This window comes from Hyperolius riggenbachi, chromosome 9 (assembly GCF_040937935.1).
Source record: "Hyperolius riggenbachi isolate aHypRig1 chromosome 9, aHypRig1.pri, whole genome shotgun sequence".
Classification (NCBI taxonomy): domain Eukaryota; kingdom Metazoa; phylum Chordata; class Amphibia; order Anura; family Hyperoliidae; genus Hyperolius; species Hyperolius riggenbachi.
This window is the reverse complement of record NC_090654.1, coordinates 265936454-265959911: the sequence shown is the minus strand read 5'-3', so window position 1 is coordinate 265959911 and position 23458 is coordinate 265936454. Positions and strand designations below refer to the sequence as shown.

General features: G+C 46.9%; 1 protein-coding gene across 1 annotated transcript in view; it reads left to right on the top strand.

Moving 5' to 3' along the window:
- The window catches only part of ALDH6A1 (aldehyde dehydrogenase 6 family member A1), a 29987-nt gene extending 7144 nt beyond the window's left edge, over nt 1–22843 (top strand). Inside the window, exons 3-12 of the mRNA XM_068254526.1 lie at nt 1791–1865; nt 11888–12049; nt 12201–12279; nt 13065–13367; nt 14510–14631; nt 14709–14898; nt 17101–17282; nt 17364–17543; nt 22407–22505; nt 22582–22843. Of these exons, the coding sequence (XP_068110627.1) occupies nt 1791–1865; nt 11888–12049; nt 12201–12279; nt 13065–13367; nt 14510–14631; nt 14709–14898; nt 17101–17282; nt 17364–17543; nt 22407–22505; nt 22582–22689 (1500 nt within the window). The 3' untranslated portion in view covers nt 22690–22843. The remainder of the gene's footprint in view (nt 1–1790; nt 1866–11887; nt 12050–12200; nt 12280–13064; nt 13368–14509; nt 14632–14708; nt 14899–17100; nt 17283–17363; nt 17544–22406; nt 22506–22581) is intronic.
- Nucleotides 22844–23458: the final 615 nt, after the last annotated feature.

The following is a 23458-nucleotide window of genomic DNA, read 5'->3' as shown; positions in this document are numbered from 1 at the left end:
CAGGAGAGTTTATTGTCTCTCTAGCACAGACTTTGGCAATTAAAGGACAACTGAAGTGAGAGGGATATGGAGGCTGCCATATTTCCTATTAAGCAATACCAGTTGCCTGGCAGTCCTGCTGATCCTCTGCCTCTAATACTTTTAGTCATGGGCCCTGAACAAGCATGCAGCAGATCAGGTGTTTCTGAAATTGTCAGATCTGACAAGACTAGCTGCATGCTTGTTTCTGGTGTGATTCACACACTACTGCAGCCAAATAGATCAGCAGAGCTGCCAGGCAACTGGTATTGTTTAAAAGGAAATAGATAGGGCAGCCTCCATATTCATCTCACTTCAGTTGTCCTTTAAGGCTTTCTCTGGAAGGGGTCTGCAATGTCAGCAGAAAGAAACTCCTTTTACAACACACCACCTTTTAGGGCTTGTTGACGCTTAGGGCATTATGCGTTTTTTTTAAGCGCCGGCGATTTTCTAAATTGCCCTAAAAGCGCTTGTGCAATGATTCCCTATGAGAGTGTTCACATATGAGAGGTTTGTTTCTAATCCGCTCAGCAAAGCGATGCCTGTAACATTTTTGGGGTGATTTCCCTATAATGGCAGGTATAGAGAAATAGCAAAACGCTTGAAAAAGTGCTTTGTATAGCTATTTCCCTAGAAATACATTGTATTTATTCTTTTCCGGGTCAAATAGTTCACTTCCTGACTTGCGTCAGGTACTGAAAAAACAAATTGTTCTGCTAAAGCTCTATTGAAAAGCGCTTTACAAAAAAAACAAAGCGCGCAGGAAAGCACTGGGAGGGGGGAAAAAAATCACTCACAAAATCACATATCGCCGTTGTCAGCGATTTCGATTTTAGGTGTGAACAAAGCCTAAAGGTGGCCACACACAATACAATAAAATGTTCAGATTTTACGTTAATTGGAAAAAAAAACGGTCGGATCTCCCGAAAAAATCGAAAGCTTTTTTTTTTTTTTCATTCAATTGAAAAATCCGATCGGATTTCCCGTTTTTTCTTCGATTTTAATCGATCCGGAATGCCAGATATTTTTCTTCAATCTTTCTAATGATTGTATAGTGTGTGTTGGATTGTCAATTTATTAATATACACACCCTAGAAATTTTGTCAGTTTCCAATCATTTTTATCATAATTGGGGAAAAATTGAACATAGGTATGTGGTACATTGGTCATATTTTTGAAATGTTACAATCAGTCAGAAAAATTTATTGCAATTCTTAAATTGAACAGATATTTAAAAAATTGTATGGTGTGAGGCCACCTTAAGGGAAACTCTGCAGTTCCCAGCGCAGGTTTTGTGTGCATTCAGATGAATAGAGATTATTAGGGTGGTGTTTATAAAGGATGCTTCCGATGCCAATGGCACGTGGGTGATGCGGACTGCTCCAAGCAGGGCATACAGCCTCACTCATTTGCCTACATGCTTGATGAGAAGCAATGCGCTTCCTGCTGAGCCTGACACTGGCAATCGCAAAGCCGGAAAAGAACTTGTAGATAAAATTGATCAAGCAAGCCCTGCCAGGTGATGTTGTAACTCGCCAGCGCCCACCGGCGCCGCTGCGGAGTGCCCCATGTGTGGTGCAGCATAGCAGAACTCCTGGCGCTTGTCCAGAGTACATCAGCCACAGTGTCGGCCGCTAAATGTCAGCTACTGGTTGTGAAATAACAGATACAATCAGTGATGGCTTGTGACTACATTATCGCTACTGTTCTCCAAACAAGAGGAAGCTGTGTGTCATGTGACCTCATACTAATGACGCCTTTTTCTTTCGTAGCCTCGAACAAAACTCTTCATCAATGGACAGTTTGTGGACTCGCAGACGTCAGAATGGATCGATACCCATAACCCGGTAAGTCGCTATAGAAATTGATGGTCTTTAAGCTGCGTCTCCGAGGACAGAAATTGAGCATTCAGTAGACATTTTTTGTTATTATTATTGGAAATTCTGTTCATTCTGTCCAGAAAAGTTGGAGCTCCGTTTTCTGTAGAAATATGCTCCGTTCCCTTCTAGACAATAATTTGTCTGCACTCCCATTGAAAACATCAGGCTAGAGGAAGGCACCACCAGCTTTACCTATGACTTTTTTTATGCCTTTAATTCTTATGTGCTGCACTTATGATAAATCCTGTAAGGTCACACGAGGAGAGAGGAGCTGTAATCATGTGACCACTGCCTAGCGAATTGGAGGAAGGAGAACGTAATGTCTGCAGTGGAGCGTGTTGTACTACAGACATTCACACTCCAAAGTCCTGCCTTATTATCAGAGATCAAGGCTTCTGCCCTGAGAGGACGCCAGGAATCCTTAACCCTGTAACCTGTATTACCCTATAACCTGTATAATACTGCAGTGCTACATGTTGTGCTACAGACATTCACACTTCATAGTCCTTCCTTATTATCAGAGATCCTGGCTTCTGCACTGAGGGGAGGCCGGAAATCGGTAACCCTGTAACCTGTACGCTGCTGCAGTCATGCCTTCGTCACCCTGTCTAGGACTGTGAGCAGATGTCAGACTCCTATTCACCATACACCGGACTGTAACATGTCTCTTTGCCAGTGACTGTCATAACCGTGGTGATTGGTACCTATCTATTTGCTGCCATTTGTTTTGGTGCAAAGAGAAAACCATCCAAAAAGCCAAGCTATGCCATGTTTATTTTATGATCTTTCTTTCCTTGGTGTTTTGACACATTTGTGCTACTAATTCCTTTAGGGCCCTTTTCCACTATCAGCGTTTGCGATGCTGAATCGCAAATCGCTAGCGATTTTTAAATCACTAGGGTTTGCTAAATAACATTGGAATTGCGGTAGGTATTTTCCACTACCGCCATTCGATTTTTACAAAAGCGCAATCGCACCACGGAGCGATGACTTTGCTATACAGTGCATTGCATAGCAAAATCGCAATCAAGGAAAAAAAGAGGGACTTGCTGAATCGCTAGCGATTGCTAGTGGAAAGGGGCTCTTACTGTTAAATTCTTTTCTTGAAGACTGATAGAGGTGAGTGCAAGCAATATACTGTGTGCTGCTGGAATTGGGGACAGAATACTGCAGCTGTAGAGAGGCTCTGTTCCCACTAGAGCGGAGAACAGACATTTTTTGCTTTCAGAATTTGAATTAACATTTCAAATAAAACAATTGTACAAATGTGTGTACCTGAAAGGGAAACAAGAAATTGCATCCCATGCAGGGGCATCAATCAGATCAGGAGAAAAGGAGTCTCCAGCCGCTGTCATATACTGGAGAGACCTGGGCCTAAGTTATAGACCTGCACAAAAAAATACTGTAAAAAATAATTAACCCAGTGATCTGCAAACTTGGCTCTCCAGCTGTTAAGGAACTACAAGTCCCACAATGCATTTGCCTTTATGAATCATGACTGTGGCTGTCAGACTCCTGCAATGATTGTGGGACTTGTAGTTCCTAAACAGCTGGAGAGCTAAGTTTGCAGATCACTGGACTAACCGAACAAAGATCTCTTGGGTCGGCAGCAAGCAGTGCCTGCAGTCTAGAAAGGGCCAAGTGTGAATGGGTGGGGAGTGTCGTCCCGTCCTCTGTGTGCCCAATCCATGCACAAAGAGAAAGAAAAGAAGAGGTGAGAGGGGTCAGAGAAAGAGATATAGAGGAGGAGAAGGAAAGGGAGACGGGGGCAGCAGAGTCAGAGAGAGCGGTCTAACATCAATATGTTGTACGCGATTCAGTATCTAGGCCAGGAAATTCAAGTTGAATCCAAGGTTGCTAAATACAAAGAACTTTTTTTTTATGAGTATCGCGTAAAATACTAGTAAGTTTCTCGTTAATCATAAAGTCTGACATGCGGGCCTTACTCTCAGGGAAGTTTGAAGGTTTTTTTTCCAGTGTTTTGCTATGGTCATTTTTGTCGATCGGAAGAGGTAAGAGCACCATCTAGTTAGCACTTTTTTGCAGGGCTGTGGAGTCGGTACAAAAATCTTACGACTCCTCAGTTTATGAAACCACCGACTCCGACGCCAGGTACCCAAAACTACTCCGACTCCTCAGCTTCGACTCCTTAGTCTAATTTTTACAAAAGCTATGGATTTGGTTTAAAAATCATCCAACTCCTCACTTTATTGAAACCTCCGACTCCAGGTACCCAGAATGACTCCACAGCCCTGCTTTTTTGTACGCTGATTCCAGGGGCAAAAAATGTTAGTGGAACATCCTGCAACTCTCTGCCAGCTGTCTGCCCAGTCTACTTGGTCCTTGGTTTGTCCCATCTCCCATTCCCAGCCCGATGAATAAGAGTGTTGTCTGGAAGAGTCAGTGCGTGAAAGCCTATTGTAAATAATTGAAATAGGCTTTATTTCAATTTCAGGTCCAGATGGAGTCCTAAGGCAGTGTTTTCAATAAAGAAAGAGAATAGGGGGAGATCTTTATCTTGTGTGAGGGGAGAGATACAGTGCTTAAAGTGTAACTGTCGGGCATACAATCAAAAATCCAGTCTTTATTTTTATCTGGTAAACAAGTAATAAGGATGCTAACCAGGCAATCCATGGCTGGAGAGGGAGTACCTAGGAAAATCTTCATGTATAGATTTTGGGTACAACCTTTCATGAAATTGGGTCCCTCGGATCAAGACCACAATTTATTCTTCTAATATTTTAGACATTTCATTTCTTTCTGAGGGCTGTTAAAAGACAACTGAAGTGAGAAGAATGTAGAGGCTGCCATATTTATTTCCTTTTAAACAATACCAGTAGCCTGGCAGCCTTGCTGATCTATTTGGCTGCAGCAGTGTCTGAATCACACCAGAAACAAGCATGCAGCTAATCATGTCAGATCTGACAATACTGCCAGCAAAACCTGATCTGCTGCATGCTTGTTCAGGGGCAATGGCTAAAAGTAATAGAGACAGCGGGTCAGCAGGTCTGCCAGTCAACTGGTATTGCTTAAAGAGACACTGTAGCGAAATAAAAATGATGATATAATAATTTGTATGTGTAGTACAGCTAAGAAATAAAACATTGGGATCAGAGACATAAGTCTAATATTGTTTCCAGTACATGAAGAGTTAAGAAACTCAGTTGTTAGCTATGCAAAAGAGCCATTGAGCTCCACGACTTTCAAAGTTGCAGAGAGCTCTGTCTTTTGAAGCTTGTTATCTCAACTGTCACTCACTGTATTTTCTTTTTCTCTGCAGAGGACAGGTCAATAGTTCACTGGCCTGCTCTGTTAAATCATTTAGAATGCTTAGTAGTGTCTAAACTGCAAATATTAGAGAATGAAGTAATGTTATAAACCACACTATATAACCGAAAATAAAAATGAGAATATTTTCTTTGCTACTAATGTTCTGATAAATATCTGTACTACACAACCAATTCATTACATCGTAATTTTTTTTTTTTTCGCTTCAGTGTCTCTCTTTAAAAGGAAATAAATATGGCAGCCTCCATATCCCCCTCACTTCAGTTGTCCTTTAAAGGGAACCTGAGGTGGGAGGTGTCCTGATACGAGATGAGGATTGTCCGTAAACCATGAGCAGACATGGAATCCAATGATAAATGCTTTATTCTGATCCATGCATAAGAGAACTTTAATCCATAAAGTAGTGTACAGCCTTCACCTAGCTGCCTCTCTCCCTACCAGTACAGGTGAAACTCGAAAATTAGGATATCATGCCATTTATTTCAGTAATTCAACTTAAAACGTAACACTAGTATACGAAATAGACACATTACATGCAAAGAGAGATATTTCAAGCCTTTATTTGTTATAATTATGATGATTATGGTTCACAGCTTATGAGAACCTCAAAATCTCAGCCCAATATGCTGGGAATACACCATGAGATATCTTGGCAAATAGATGGCTCGATAGATAATTTCCGACATGTCCGATCTGGTGTTGGATCGTTTTTCTGATTGTTTTCTCATAGAAGTGAATGGAAATTGATCAGAAGAACGATCGTAAAAACGATCAGACAGTAAATCTGCTGAAAAATATCATTGTGTATTCCAGCATTAGAATATTGTGAAAATGTTCAATATACCGTACTAGGCTCAAAGTGTCAGACTCTAATCAGCTAATTAATCCAAAACACCTGCAAAGGGTTCCTATTTCATATATTTGTTTCACCTTTTAAAAGTAACTGTCGGGCATAAAATCAAAAATCAATTCTTTATTTATGTTTATTTGGTAAACAAGTAATAAGGATGCTAACCAGGCAATCCAAAAGTTAAAAATTACTCATTTTTCTTCTTCATAAAACTTCATTCCCCAGTTTCCCTGGTTCTTATGTGGTACATCTGCCGCACAAAGGAAGTTGCAGGGCATGCTGGGTTTTCTTTTTTTCTTCTTTACTTTCCCCTAAGACTTAACTAATGCAGCCTGATTTCCCCTCCCACATCTCTGTTCCTCTCTGATTGGCCAATATTTCTCAATGCACTTTCTACTGCAAAGCTGGGTGGGAGTGTCTGAAGGCTGGGAGGAGGGCGGGCAAAGCATACGCTGACAGAGTGAGGGAGGAAATGATTTCAGGATTGGCTTCAAGATGGACACAGACAAAATGGAAAATCTTACAGACAGTGCAATACATATGTAAGTAGAGCAAGTATTTATTTATCTACTTATATATGTGGTGTTTTTTTTCTGAGATAGTATGGCTGACAGCTTCACTTTAAGTTGAATTATTGAAATAAATAGTTTTGCACAATATTCTAACTTTTAGAATTTCACCTGTATATCAGGCTTGCGAACAAAGAGACATCAAATGTTAGCAAATGATCAGTCTGCTAGTAAACAATAGAACAGCAAATCCCCCACCTGACTCCAGTAACTCAAGGCTTCTACACACGTCCAGACAAGAGTTTGGCGTGTGTACGGCTGGCAAACAACAAAACAACTGGTGGTTTGCCAGATCCATCCAGCGGATCATCCTGCACAATCTGCAGGTTGGGACATGTGTACAAGTCGTTTGAACAGCTTTGTTGTTTTTGAATGCAGACATGTTGCGCAGTTTGTCATTTCTCTTGCGCACGCAGGATTAAAGAGAATCTGTAATTTGCCTCTGGAGGGTGAAGCCTCTTGATCCTAATGTGGCATCCCCTGTCCTCCGCAGTAGCCCCAATCCAGAGCTGGCTCCCCCAGAAAAGCTTGTGGATCGGATGCGCGCAAGCGCAGTAGCACCTGCAGCACACGGCGATATTTACCTTTTGGATCCAGCGCAGGCACAGTACTATCTTCCCCCTCGGGCTTTGGTGGAAATGGCCGAGATCGATCGGCTCCTCTCTACTGCGCAGGCATGAGACATGTACATAACTAATCAATAAGCTAATCCTATAGGACTGAGCAAACCATGTAATCGCCCAAAACAGGCTACAAACCCTCAACCTGAAACCCTGAGATGCCCCATGAAGCCTGAAAAGTGAGCATTGATGGGCTGGGGGGGGGGGGGTTACATATTCTAGCAGAAGGATCCTGAGTAGCAGAGTGATGACTTTAAATGAGTAACCATGCTAGTCCAGCATTAACAAGTGAGCCCTGTGTCAGATTGCTATTATCTATCTGCAGGCTAACTAGCTGCCAAACCATAAAGAACTGCTGCTTTGCCTTAATAGCTCCACTTCTAGAGTCCAGTCATCTTTGGACTTTTGGAACCTTCGAGGGGGTCTGGTGTTTCTGGATAGTGTACTGGTTAAAGTGGACCTGAACTCTTGCACAGGACAGAAGGAAAACCTAGAGAAATGCACCCTGTATGTATTTAGAGAGCTTAGTCTGTCTAATTCCCCACCCCACCCCAAAATCTGTGACTAATTACAACTGTAATTTGATTCCTCAGCTGTCTGTCACGGCAAAGAGGCTAATTGGAAAGCACAGGATGTTAACGATATGTCTGCTTCCATGAAAGCAGGAAGTAGATACACTGCAGAAGTATTGCAGGATTTGTATGAGCTGTATCAAAGAAATGTTTTTCTTTAAAGGTTATTATGCTGTTGCTTATCTTTTAGAGCAGAGAGGAAGTTCTGAGTTCAGGTCTGCTTTAAGGGAGGTTCACCCTTACAGCATACAGGAATTGCCCATGTCCTTTTCCTGCACATAATCTGGTATGATTTCAAGGGCTCTGCCTCTGACACAGGAGACCAGGGTTTGAATCTTGGCTCTTCCTGTTCCGTAAGCCAGCACCTATTCAGTAAGGAGACCTTGGGCAATACTCCCTAACACTACTGAGCACGCCCTAGTGGCTGCAGCTCTGGTGCTTTGAATCCACCAGGAGAAAAGCACGCTATAAATGTTGTCTTTAGCCGTGGTGTACAGTACTGCATATTATGCCAGTCTCTCCCTGGATCCTCTCTGTGGAGCTGTTGGTGTCCATCAAGGAGACTTTACCTTGCACAGTTTTCTCTCTTATGGATGGCAGACCTCAGGGTTTTTTCCTTGTAAGGATTGTAAATGGTGTAGGGAAGCTAGAGGCAGGGGCGTGACTAGAAATCACCTTCTTTGGTGCCCCTCCCCCCCCCCCCCCCCCTTTTGCACAGGTAAACGTAGAACCAATTGTATTCAGTTGCCTAGTGCACACTTGAATGTGTTTTCCCCATGCAGATAAAAACAGACAGCAGTGAAGAACTGCACACATTTTTCTCTTTCAATTACATTAGCTTCTGTGATACAACGTGCATGTTTTCACACATACAGACACACATGATGTGAAAAAAATGCATACAGAAAACTGACAGATGAGTGTGCTTCCAGCCTCAGCTTATTACACTCACTCTGTCCATCTCTGATGGAGCAGAACTGGCTCTGCAGCATCACTACAGTACAGAGCACTTGGGGAGGGGTAGAGAGGTTGGGGCTGGGAACTGTACACAAGATCCTACTGCACACTGGATAGGGACTGTCTACAAATCATTGTCTGCAAAACGTTTACTCTCTGTGCCCTTAGTTGTCAGTCTCTCAGGACAGGGAAAATAAAATTCTCCCCCCACAGGGCCCTCTGCTGCTTCATCCCTTGCAGGGTCTATTGTTACGCCCCTAGCTAGAGGGAGCAAAACAAATAATAAACTATGACCATAAGTTTAAAATATAGGCTTTTAAAACCTGTCCCACTGCTCATGTAGGGGATGTGATCTGGTGTGAATGCAGACTACAGTATGTAGACCCCCAGAAAGCGCGAATAGGGGAGCATATTAACAATATACACAATAACAGTATTAACCCTCTGGGGGATAATCCCGAGCTGAGCTCGGGGTAAGCCGCCACAGAGGATTTCTCAGGCCCTGGTGGGCCGATTTGCATAATTTTTTTTTTTGTTGCACGCAGCTAGCACTTTGCTAGCTGCGTGTATATACCGATCGCCGCTGATTCGCCGCTACCCTTGTGCTGCGCCGCTCCCCCCCCCCCCCCCCCCCCAAGACCCCGTGCGCAGCCTGGCCAATCAGTGCCAGGCAGCGCTGAGGGGTGGATCGAGCCTCCCTCTGACGTCACGACGTCGATGACGTCATCCCGATCGTCGCCATGGCGACGGGGGAAGCCAAACAGGAAATACCGTTCTGAACGGGATTTCCTGTTTGCTTTGTATGCCGGAGGCGATCGGAGGGGGTGGAGGGATGCCGCTGCACAGCGGCTATCATGTAGCGAACCCTGGGCTCGCTACATGATTTAAAAAATAAAACATTTTAAAAAATAGTGCTGCGCCACCTCCTGGGCGATATAATTGTATCCGCCAGGAGGTTAACAATATAACAATGAAGAAATAGTTTTTAAAAGCATAGTGTACCTTATACTTTAAATTGAAACATAAGGTGACCTGATTTCTCTGATTTACGCAGAGGTCATATCTTTCACTCTCAGAACTCTGCTAAATGTATAAAGAGATGGGAAATAGAACCGGGAGAAGCTCTGGACAGGGAGGATCTACTGCACATTTTGCAAAGCATTCCAAAAGGTTCAGTGTCCTCTAACCTAATAGAAGTTAATTATAAGCTACTATATAGGTGGTATCTGGTTCCCTCCTTGGAGGCTACATTTAAAGGTCCACAGGCTGGAAACTGCTTCAGAGGCTGCAGACCAGCAGGAACTGACCTTCATATATGGTGGGAATGCCCCACAGCTATAAAATCATGGTGCAGAGAAAGTACACAAATTTGGTGGAACCTGGTTTAAAACTGTGAAATTTAAAGAGAACCCGAGGCGGGGTTCTCACAATGCAATCCACATACAGAGGCTGGGTCTGCCTATACAGCCCAGCCTCTGTTGCTATTTCAATCCCCCCTAACTTCCCCCTGTGCTCTGTAATCACCTATAAATTACAGCCGCGCTGCCAACACACAGCGTGTCAGCTGTGTTTACTTCTGTATGTCAGTCTGCCGCTCCCCCCGCCTCCTGCAGAGCTCCGGTCCCGCCTGCGTCCCTTCCCTCCCCGCTGATTGGAGGGAAGGGAAGCGGGCGGGGACCGGAGCTCTGCAGGAGGCAGGGGGAGCAGCGAGACTGACATACAGAAGTAATCACAGCCCGCACAGTGCGGCTGTGATTTATAGGTGATTACAGAGCGCAGGGGTTAGTTAGGGGGGATTGAAATAGCAACAGAGGCTGGGCTGTATAGGCAGACCCAGCCTCTGTATGTGGATTGCATTGTGAGAACCCCGCCTCGGGTTCTCATGAAAGCAAATTAAATTTTACCATTGAAATCAATGAAAACAACCTAATTGGCTATTTTTGGCTCCACTCACTTTAAAAAAAAGTGCATGAACTAGAGACGTTAAGTCTTCAGCTGGGATAAGGTGTTTAATTCTCACTATGGTTTTCAGATGGAAGAATGAGGATTTGACGACAGCCGATACCCGCTGTCTGAGTGTTCACTTTCCATCCAGAATCACCGCAAGATTTCGCAGAGCCTTTATACGGAAAGGCATCTCTCCCATTGCGATACGATCCTATGTTTTTCTATCCCAAAAGACCTCGCTGAGGCATTACTTGGGGAGAAAAAATACAGCAAAGTCCCCGTTATTCTAAACTCAGGTAACAGGAGGTCTTAACTAACCGGCATGCCTGAGGACAGTGTTCTCCCCAGGCTCCTTTGGCCGGATGCTCCACCCTGCTAGTTTTGGTCAGGTACACATAGATAGTATAGGGATCAGGTTTTGGTACAGACATGGTCAGGGCTGGCAGGTACGCATGGATAGGACAGAGATCAGAATGACAAGCATATTACAAAGGGTAGTTTCTTCATAGTCATGGATAGGACAGGGATCAGTTTTGTATACAGGCATGGTCAGGTCTGGCAGGTACACATAGATAGGACAGGGATCAGGGTTGGGTACAGGCATGGTCAGGTCTGGCAGGTACACATAGATAGGACAGGGATCAGGGTTGGGTACAGGCATGGTCAGGTCTGGCAGGTACACATAAATAGGACAGGGATCAGGGTTGGGTACAGGCATGGTCAGGTCTGGCAGGTACACATAGATAGGACAGGGATCAGGGTTGGGTACAGGCATGGTCAGGTCTGGCAGGTACACATAGATAGGACAGGGATCAGGGTTGGGTACAGGCATGGTCAGGTCTGGCAGGTACACATAGATAGGACAGGGATCAGGGTTGGGTACAGGCATGGTCAGGTCTGGCAGGTACACATAGATAGGACAGGGATCAGGGTTGGGTACAGGCATGGTCAGGTCTGGCAGGTACACATAGATAGGACAGGGATCAGGGTTGGGTACAGGCATGGTCAGGTCTGGCAGGTACACATAGATAAGACAGGGATCAGGGTTAGGTACAGGCATGGTCAGGTGGGTCGTACTGATGTTTGCTCATTTGCAGTTTGTAGATCCCACACAGTGGATGGTGCAGGGATGAGTAATGTTACCTTTATATTCTATTTTATTGTCCTGTTTCTTTTCCACTTAAAGGCCACCAATGAGGTGATTGGGAAAGTGCCTCAGGCTACGCAGAGTGAGATGGAAGCCGCAGTAAAAGCGTGTGAGCAAGCCTTTCCCGCCTGGTCTGAAACCTCCATCCTCAACAGACAGCAGATCTTCCTTCGCTACCAACAACTCATCAAGGACAATCTGGTGGGAGGAGTGTGTGTGGTGGGAGGAGTATGTGCGTGTGGCAGCGGGAGGGGGTGTGTGTGTGTGTGTGTGTGTAGCAGTGGGAGGAGTGTGGGTAGGGTTCTGGGCGGAGTTTGTCTATGCAGTCATTAGTCAATAACATTTCTTACAGAAAGAGGTGGCACGTCTCATCACTCTGGAGCAAGGGAAGACTTTGGCGGACGCTGAGGGAGACGTATTCCGAGGACTGCGTAAGACCATGAGGCATAAGACAACAGCTGGCTAATAGTGATCACCTGTAGATGGCTTAGGAAATAATAAACATTTTGATGGGGCCAGACAAAAAACAGGTTTCCATTCAGCACTGCCTCTTTATAGGACCGCAACTACTGGCCTGCATGATATCTCTGTCCTTCCCCCTCCCTGTATGGAGTCATTGGTCTTGCCCCTGCATGGGGGAGGGTTTGCATTGCCCCTGTATGGGGGGAAGGGATGGTATTGCCCCTGTACAGGAGAGGTAGCATTGCCCCTGTATGAGGGAGGGGTGGTATTACCCAACTATGGGAGGGAAGGGGTGGCATTGCCCCTGTATGGGGGAGGGGTGGCATTGCCCCTGCATGGGGGAGGGTTGCTATTGCCCCTGTATGTGGTAAGGGATGGTATTTCCCCTGTACAGGAGAGGTGGTATAGCCCCTGTATGAGGGAGGTGTGGTATTGCTCATCTATGGGAGGGAAGATGTGGTATTTCCCCTGTATGGGGGAGGGTTGGTATTACCCATTTATGGGATGGAATTAGTGGTATTGCCTCAGTATGGGGGAGGGGTGTCATTGCCCCTGCATGGGGGCAGGTTGGTATTGCCCCGTAAAGGGGGGGGGGGTAACATTGCCCCTGTATGAGGGATTGGTGATATTACCTCTGTATAGAAGGGAAGGGGTGGTATTGCTCCTGTTTGGGGGAGGGCTTGTATTGCCCTTGTATGGGGGAAGGGGTGGTATTGCCCCGGTCTCATATATCTCTCTCCTTGTTGCTCTGCAGAGGTGGTGGAGCACGCCTGTAGTGTGACCTCACTGATGTTGGGGGAGACACTCCCCTCCCTCACTAAGGACATGGACACTTTTACCTACCGCCTCCCCCTGGGGGTCTGTGCTGGGATTGCACCTTTCAACTTCCCTGCGATGATACCTTTGTGGATGTTCCCTATGGCCATGGTGTGTGGCAATACTTATTTGATGAAGCCCTCCGAGCGCGTGCCGGGAGCCACAATGCTGCTGGCACAACTGCTACAGGATGCCGGAGCACCAAACGGAACGCTGAACATCATCCACGGCCAGCATGCTGGTAAGACCACATACTGCCCCTGCCTCAGCCCCGTGGCGTCACTTCCTGCCTCTGTTCCGTGGTGTCACTTCCTGCCTCTGCCTTTGGCGTCGCTTCCTGCCTGCGCCCCTGGGCGTCACTTCCTTCCTCTGCCTCACACGTCACTTCCTGCCTCTGCCCCTCACACGTCACTTCCTGCCTCTGCCCCCCATACACATCACTTCCTGCTTCCCTCCCCCCCGCCCCTCCACACATACATGCATCACTTCCTGCCCCCATATCCATCACTTCCTGCCTCTGCCCCCCCCCCCCGACACATCACTTCCTGCCTTTGACTCCCCCCCCCCCCCCCCCCCCACAAGTCACTATCTGCCTTTGCCCCCCCCCCCCCCACCCACACACGTCACCTCCTGCCTTACCCCCCCCCCCCCACACACACACACCCCCCATACACACACACACACACACACACACACAAAGTCACTTCCTGTCTCTGCCCTCACACACGTTACTTTCTGCCTCTGGCCCCCCACACCTCACTTCCTGCCTACTTCCTCCACCTCCTTCCACTTCCTGCCTCTGGCCCCATCCCACCCGTCACGTCCTGCCTCCTTACCTACACACGTCACTTCTAGTGGAAATTTTTTTACACATTTTTTTTCAATAGATTGAACGGTATAGGATAGATTGTTACTTTCTTGAGTTTATAGACCCAAGCAATTTTTTTTTATCATTATTATTATTTTTTACATAATTGGGTAAAAACTGAACGTAGATGTGGGATGCATTGGTCAGATTTTAACTTGTTACAATATATCAGAAAAATTGATTTTACTTCTTGTATTTAAAATAAATCTATAAAATCATATTGTTTGGTCCATTTCCAAGCTGCATATGCAACTAGTAAAAGTGGTCACAATCTAATTCCAGCTCTGCTTCATAGGATGATCCATTTTTAAGCTGTATAAATTTGCATTGAAAATGTGTATAATCCCGCTTCAACTCCGTTATTGATATTTGCTTTAGCATCCCTATGAGTGTAGTATGAACTCTTCAGAACATCAGGTCACAGAGGTTGGAGACCATGAGGTCCATGACCATGAGGTCAGGAGAGGAGAATGTAGTCTGTTCCTTTCATCTTGTTGTCCTTTGTTTTTTTTCAGCTGTGAACTTTATCTGTGACCATCCATCCATTCGAGCAATAAGCTTTGTTGGATCCAATCAAGCTGGGGAGTACATTTATGAGAGGGGCTCCCGGAATGGCAAGAGAGTGCAGTCTAATATGGTAATAGGTGGCCACATGGAGAGGCACAAACACATTTCCACCACTACAGTCTAGCCATTTGTTGTTTTTCCTTTCAGGGAGCCAAGAACCATGGAGTGGTTATGCCGGATGCCAATAAAGAGAACACGCTGAATCAGCTGGTAGGCGCGGCGTTCGGTGCAGCGGGGCAGCGTTGTATGGCACTGTCAACTGCTGTTCTTGTTGGGGAGGCAAAGAAGTGGCTACCAGAACTTCTGGAAAAAGCCAAGAAACTGCGAGTGAATGCTGGTAAGAGACAAATGGCTGCCTGTAAACTCACCTTAAGTACATCTCTAATCGTCTCTGCACTGATGCGGTGTCCTCACCTGATGTGTGCCCGCTTCTGTCGTCTCTCCCTCTGTCCTCACCTGACGTGTGCCCGCTTCTGTCATCTCTCCCTCTGTCCTCACCTGACGTGTGTCCGCTTCTGTCGTCTCTCCCTCTGTCCTCACCTGACGTGTGCCCGCTTCTGTCGTCTCTCCCCTCTGTCCTCACCTGACGTGTGCCCGCTTCTGTCATCTCTCCCCTCTGTCCTCACCTGACGTGTGCCCGCTTCTGTCGTCTCTCCCTCTGTCCTCACCTGACGTGTGCCCGCTTCTGTCATCTCTCCCTCTGTCCTCACCTGATGTGTGTGCCCGCTTCTGTCATCTCTCCCTCTGTCCTCACCTGACGTGTGTGTGCCCGCTTCTGTCATCGCTCCCTCTGTCCTCACCTGACATGTGCCCGCTTCTGTCATCGCTCCCTCTGTCCTCACCTGACATGTGCCCGCTTCTGTCATCTCTCCCTCTGTCCTCACCTGATGTGTGCCCGCTTCTGTCATCTCTCCCTCTGTCCTCACCTGATGTGTGCCCGCTTCTGTCATCTCTCCCTCTGTCCTCACCTGATGTGTGCCCGCTTCTGTCATCTCTCCCTCTGTCCTCACCTGATGTGTGTGCCCGCTTCTGTCATCTCTCCCTCTGTCCTCACCTGACGTGTGTGCCCGCTTCTGTCATCTCTCCCTCTGTCCTCACCTGACATGTGTCCACTTCTGTCATCTCTCCCTCTGTCCTCACCTGACGTGTGCCCGCTTCTGTCATCGCTCCCTCTGTCCTCACCTGACATGTGCCCGCTTCTGTCATCTCTCCCTCTGTCCTCACCTGACATGTGTCCACTTCTGTCATCTCTCCCTCTGTCCTCACCTGACGTGTGTGTCCGCTTCTGTCATCTCTCCCTCTGTCCTCACCTGACGTGTGTGTCCGCTTCTGTCATCTCTCCCCTCTGTCCTCACCTGACATGTGCCCGCTTCTGTCATCGCTCCCTCTGTCCTCACCTGACATGTGCCCGCTTCTGTCATCTCTCCCTCTGTCCTCACCTGATGTGTGCCCGATTCTGTCATCTCTCCCTCTGTCATCACCTGACATGTGTCCACTTCTGTCATCTCTCCCTCTGTCCTCACCTGACGTGTACCCGCTTCTGTCATCTCTCCCTCTGTCCTCACCTGACGTGTGCCCGCTTCTGTCATCTCTCCCCTCTGTCCTCACCTGACGTGTGCCTGCTTCTGTGATCTCTCCCCTCTGTCCTCACCTGACGTGTGCCCGCTTCTGTCATCTCTCCCTCTGTCCTCACCTGACGTGTGTCCGCTTCTGTCATCTCACTCTCTGTCCTCACCTGACATGTGTCCGCTTCTGTCATCTCTCCCTCTGTCCTCACCTGACGTGTGCCCGCTTCTGTCATCTCTCCCCTCTGTCCTCACCTGACATGTGTGTCCACTTCTGCCATCATATCAACCTCTCTATCCTCACCTGATGTGTGCCCACTTCTGTCATCTCTCCCCTCTTTCCACATTTGATCTGTCCTCACCTGACGTGTGTGCCCGCTTCTGTCATCTCTCCCCTCTGTCCTCGCCGGGCATGTGTGCCCGCTTCTGTCATCTCTCCCTCTGTCCTCACCTGACGTGTGTCTGCTTCTGTCATCTCTCCTCTGTGTCCTCACCTGACATGTGTCCGCTTCTGTCATCTCTCCCTCTGTCCTCACCTGACGTGTGTGCCCGCTTCTGTCATCTCTCCTCTCTGTCCTCACCTGGAATGTTTGCTCCAGCTTCTGTCATCTCTGTCCTCACCTGACATGTGACCACATCTGTCATCTCTCCTCGCTCCTCTCTGTCCTCACCTGACGTGTGTGCCTGCTTCTGTCATGCCTGTCCTCACCTGATGTGTGCTGCTCTGTCATCTTTTACCTGTGTCCTCACCTGACCTGTGTGCTCACTTCTGTCATCTCACCATCCTCTGGTGGCACTTGTGCCACGTCACTAATGTAGATTTTGTACAGAGAAGTCTTCTCGTGCTTGAAGGACATTTCTGTTGGGTGTGTTGCTGTAATGGATGGTTGTTGTCAGATATTCTCTAGCATCAGATGAGGCAATAATGAAAAAGGATTCCATGGTCTCTTCCTCTCCTGTTCTTCCTCCTTCAGGGGACCAGCCTGGCGCAGATGTGGGGCCGCTGATCAGTCCAGCAGCAAAGGAGCGAGTGTGCAGCCTGATTGAGAGCGGAGTTAAAGAGGGCGCCACCTTGCTGCTGGATGGAAGAAAAGTCAATGTCAAAGGTTATGAGAACGGAAATTTTGTGGGGCCGACTATCCTCGCCAATGTGACGGTAGGTTATTTTAGAGTTCCGTATTGTACATATTTTGTATTGTGTGAAAGATTCTGAACCTGGCTTCTCTATACTTTGCAGCCAGACATGACCTGCTACAAGGAAGAGATCTTTGGACCGGTTCTTGTTGTTTTAGAAGCAGATAACTTGGATGAAGCTATTAATATTGTAAATAAAAATCCATACGGAAATGGCACAGCCATCTTTACCACCAATGGAGCCACAGCTCGGAAATACACTCACCATGTGGATGTGGGACAGGTAAGTACTACAGTATAATCTCATTATAGTAAACACTGATATAATAAACCTTGGGTATAGTAAACTAAATGTCCAAGTCTTGGCCCAGGATTACAGGTATATGGGAGTAACACCTGGTATAGTAAATCCAGATATAATACAGTGTTCTCCCCAGAATTTTTTTCCAGCCGGGTGGCATGAAAAAGTAGCCGGGTAGAAACTGGTACTTACAGCATAAGAGGCTGATAAGGAGGCAAGCTGATGATAGCCGGGTGGTCACCAAAAGTAGCCGGGTGGAGCACCCAGCTAAAAGAGCCTGGGGAGAACACTGATAGAACGTCTGTTATAGTAAACCTGTTTTGTGCGCCTGTAATATCCTGTATCTGGCTATAGTGGAAAATGGGCGGATGCATGCGTCATATGTCAGTCGGAGACCTATGAGCTGTGGTTGTGGGCGGGTTGGCAGTCACTTTTATCCTGCACGCTACTCTGGGCCTGCTTGGATTACCTCAAAAGCACCAGCCCTGTATCAGGCTATAGTGGAAAATGGGCGGACGCATGCGTCATATGTCAGTCGGAGACCCATGAGCTGTTGTTGTGGGCGGGTTGGCAGTCACTTTTATCCTGCACGCTACTCTGGGCCTGCTTGGATTACCTCAAAAGCACCAGCCGGTGAGATCTGTGCTTTCTGTGACATACTTGTGCATGGCTGCAATGCTACAGTATCATCCAGGCTGCACAGAGGCACATACTATCAGTATTGTACCTGCATTAACCACCTTGGTGTTCTATTAAGATCGCCAGAGCAGCTGCAGGAGGGGGTTTTTTTTATTAAAAAAAACTATTTCATGCAGCCAACTGAAAGTTGGCTGCATGAAAGCCCACTAGAGGGCGCTCCGGATGCGTTCTTCTGATCGCCTCCGGCGACCAGAAGTAACAAGGAAGGCTGCAATGAGCAGCCTTCCTTGTTTCGCTTACCTCATCGCCATGGCGACGAGCGGAGTGACGTCATGGACGTCGGCCGCCTCCGATCCAGCCCTTAGCGCTGTCCGGAACTGTTTGTTCCGGCTACGCTGGGCTCAGGCGGCTGGGGGGACCCTCTTTCGCCGCTGCACGTGGCGAATCGCCGCGCTGCGGCGGCGATCAGGTGGCACACGCGGCTGGCAAAGTGCCGGCTGCATGTGCTGCTTTTTATTTGATGAAAATCGACCCAGCAGGGCCTGAGCGGCAGCCTCCGGCGGTAATGGACGAGCTGACGCCATGAAGGTTAACTGGTAAATTCTCTGCTTCTTGGGCAAGCTGTTGCAGGATTATTACATGCACATCGCTGAATATTGAGCACTGTGCATTTTGATCCAGAATAGACGCCGTCTGTGCTCACTTGCTGAAGCATTGGAAAGAAAAAATGACTCCCAATTATCAACTGAATTAAGATCCAGTACCATAGTATACCTTTATCTGCTTGAGTATGGCCATATCTGATCTACTGACTTCAGCCACACCATCGGGACCCCCTAGACTGCTTCGCAGCCGCACGTGATCCTGACGGCTGCAAAGCTGCTGCTTTGCATCTGTTTGCACTGTTGGTCTGGTAACCTCCACTGCAGTCATTACCGCTTGGTATATGCACTTATTGGCATATGGCTGACCAGACAAAAAGGAAGCTTTACCATATGTACTCGAGTATAAGCTGAGTTTTTGAGCCCAAAAAAGTGGGCCAAAAGTGGGGATCTCAGCTTATACTCGAGCCACATGCAGTTGTCTCCCCCACCGCGTGCTTCCAGACGCAGATTTAGATGCATGCAGTGTCCCTCCCCGCATATCTTTTACCCCCAGTGTCCCCACTTTGTGCTATGCTTCCCGATTTTAGATGGCACAGTGCTGCCGTGTCTCCCCCCTGTACTGCCACCAGAGTGGAGCATAAAGCCGTTTGTCCCTTGAATGTTTTGGCATGTGCAGTGCGCTATCGCTCCCCCCCCCCCCCTTACCTGCCACCAGAGCAGAGCATAACTTACAGATCTTTGTACCCCCCCCCCCAGTGTCCCGCCGTATGCAGCGCTGTTCTATCATGCCCTCTAGTGGTGCCTCTCATCACACACGCCACCGCAGGGCTGGTAGCGATGAGTGAATGCTACTAAGGCAGGTAAGGAGGGAGAGACAGCGCGCTGCACATGCCGAGACATTCAAGGGACAAACGGCTTTATGCTCAACTCTGGTGGCAGGACGGGGGGAGACACGGCGGCACTGTGCCATCTAAATCAGCAAGTAAAGCACAAAGTGGAGGCAAACAGCTCAGTGCACATGGGTGAACCTGGCAGCATGTGACCATCTGGACTGGCAACCAAGGCACGTTTATTTTCTGGTGAAATGCTTCCCACGTTACAATTATTTTCTGGTGAAACGGTGCCACATTATGATTGTTTTCTGGTGAAACCCTGCTAGATAGAGAATAGGAGAGGTCTCAGGACTTTGTGACAAAATCACCAACATCAGGAAAAGCTTTAACCAGCAGCCTCTTCTCTCCATACAAACTCCAAAGGAACCTGAAGCAAGAGCTATATGGAGGCTGCCATATTTATTTCCTTTTAAACAATCTCAGTTGCCTGGCTATCCTGCTGATCTTTTTGGCTGCAGTAGTGTCTGAAACAAGTATGTGGCTAATCTCAGATTTTTGTCAAAAACATCTGATCTGCATATGCTTGTTCAGGGTCTATGGCCAAAGGTATTAGAGGCACAGGATCAGCAGGACAGCCAGGCAATGCACATTGTTTTACAGGAAATAAATATAGCAGCCCTCCCTTTTACAGCAGGTTCCCTTTAACTGTCTTCTCACTACTAACTGAACTCCCGGTCTTCTCTCATCTCTAAATCACATCCCACTACATGCCCCCTCGAGCCCATTCCCTCGCATCATACTCACCTATCCTTTACCATTACACCTGCCTTCACCTCCCTCTCCTGCTCAACCTTTCACTCTCCATATTTCCATCCACACTTAGGCCTCTTTTCCAAGGGCAGTTGATAGGCAGTGAAATGCCTCTTAAAGAAAGCCTGAACTGAAAATTAAAAGTCAAAATAAGCATACTCAAGTCATACTTACCTTCCATGTAGTCTACTCCTCAGGGTCTTTCTCCTGTCCCGCGTCCCGTTTGTTCACTGTGATCAGGGGAATTTTCCGTCCTCCATTTTGAAAATGGCCATTACTTATAACAGCTTTCTGGTCAGCACACAGTTAAACTGTAACATCACCCACTTGAGCCATAGGGAAACATGGAGATTACCTGGTACATCAGTTTTCCTCTCAGTTATAACTGACAGCAACTGATATTTTTACTGACAGCAACTGATATATTTCAGATCTGACAAAATATTGTCAGAACTGGAAGGGATTATTGTCAGAAGAAAATGGTGAGTTTCTGAGAGGAACTGATGGCAAAGTAACTATGTAATGTTCATTTGAAGTTACCTCATGTGTTTGTTTTAAATATTTTTACTCAGTACAGGTTCTCTTTAAGCTCTCATAATTGCTTGCTGCTTCCACCTGATAACTGCTCACTGCTGCCTGCTAACTGCTCATTGCTGCATGGTAACTGCTTGCTGAGCACACAGTTCAACTTCTCATGGAAAAGAGGCCTTAAAGGGAACCTTGTCTGAGAGGGAAATGGATGTTTCCTTTTTAACAATACCAGTTGCCTGGCAGTCCTGCTGATCTCTTTGGCTGCAGTAGTGGCTGAACCACACACCTGAAACAAGCATGCAGCTAATCCAGTCTGACTTCAGTCAGAGCACCTGATCTGCATGCTTGTTGAGGGGCTGTGGCTAAAAATATTAGAGACACAGGATCAGCAGGAGAGTCAGGCAACTGGAATTATTTGAAAAGGAAAAATCTATATCCTTCTTAGTTTAGGTTCCCTTTAAAGTAAACCTGAGATGGGGACTTAATATAAAAATCTACATACCTGGGGCTTCCTCCAGCCCTCTCCAGGCTTATCGCTCCCACGCCGTCCTCCTCCCCCTCCTCGTTTGTCTGCATTTGGCCCCTGAAAAGTCCTCAGTTCATGGACCAACTGCGCATGCCAGGCCATGCACGTGCTCCCACCGCTGGGACGGGAGTGAGACTGGAGTGAGGCGCCTGCTTGCCCCGACTAGATGACTTACCAGGGCTAGTTGCAGACAAATGAGGAGATGGAGGACGGCGAGGGAGCGATACGCCTGGAGGGAGCTGGAAGAAGCCCCAGGTATGTATATTTTTTTTATTAAGTTTCCATCTCGGGTTCACTTTTTTCAAGCAAGCCCTAACGCCTAAACTCAAAAAGGTGAGAGTGCCTGGAGGTTGATGTTGCAAATGATTGTACACTTGTGTGTAGAAGTCTGCTTTGGGGTTGGATGGAAGGAGATTGACAGTGAGAAGAAAGAGCTGATTAAATTGGATAGGGAACAGCATCTAGTGAAGATCGAGTGTGTGTGACTGTTAGTGGTTCACCACTGTAACCCATGCGGTGTGAGGTCAAGAGAGGTAGTAAGTGACAGAAGCTTAGAAACACAGTTATTGGTGTCGATGGGGATGTTGAAGTCTCCAATACTGATTTAGGGAATGCCAGTGGACAGGAAGAGGGGACATAGCCTAAGAAAATACTAGCTGGACCTGGGGGACGATGGATAAAGAGCAACGGACTGGATAAGGAGGATGTGATAGTGATGTTGGCGGCTTTGTCAGGTTATGATGATTTTGGCGGCTATGTCATGTGATGGTAGATGTGTCAGGTGATGGTGATGTTGTTAGAGGTGATGAGTCTGGTATAGCTATAAACATGGTGAAATTTGGGCCAATACATGGCAGGACGTAGTTCTTTGTGTTTAATAAGTGGATTTTCATTGTCCTAGGTCGGTGTAAATGTACCAATCCCAGTTCCATTACCGATGTTCTCCTTCACCGGATCGCGGGCTTCCTTCCGGGGAGACACCAACTTCTATGGGAAACAGGTAAAGTGTCTTTAGCTGGGAGCTGCTCAATGGGGAAAACATCATCTTAACATTTTTGCTTGTTTTGTCTCCTCAGGGCATTTCCTTCTACACCCAGCTGAAAACAGTCACCTCCCAGTGGAAGGAGGAAGACTCCACACTTACTAGTCCTGCCGTGGTCATGCCAACCATGGGCCGTTCCTGAAGATAGTGATGTCTCAGAGCCACATCTCCTGTCCTGGGGAGTCCCGATACTAATGAATGTTTCCACTTTCCCCTGCAAAGATCTGACTGGACGTCCTAATGTGATTTCTACATTTCACAATATTCAAATAAAGGCTTTTATTATTTATAGTAAATGTTGAGCAGCTTCTGTCTCTTTTTTTTTAGTTGAAATAATCAAGAATCTCAGAGATTCAGCCACTGAGAGGAACCAGAAATAAATCTCCGTGTTGGTTTCTCAGCCAGGAATTTGAACTTGTTCCATAAATACTGCACATGTGATTCTACTATTGTAATAAATGCCCACGATTCTTACATTCCCATAAATACTGACCGGAATTATGTGATGGGCCACTCCACTTTCTGGTTCACTAGTAGGCAGGGCTACCTGTCCTGGATAGAGATGGTGTCATGGCCGAACCTTGAGATAAATGATCGACTTTTGCTTGAAACTAGTCAATGTTTAAAGGGAACCAGAGATTAACGTTTCACACAAAATAAACATGACATTCGATAGCTTGTAAAGAATAAATGCTCTACCTGATAATTTCGCCGCTCTGGTGTGCCTTTTTGAGTGGTTTTTTTATCCATTATTGCCCAGGAAAAAAAACAATATGGCCGCCGGCTCATACCTGTTCTGCTTCCGGGTTATGAGCTGTTCTGGATGCACTGTCTAGGCTCTATGAAACTATAGGCAAGCAGGGCTGCTGCTGCAGCCTTTCATCTGTGTGCATTAACTTCATTATTCTGGT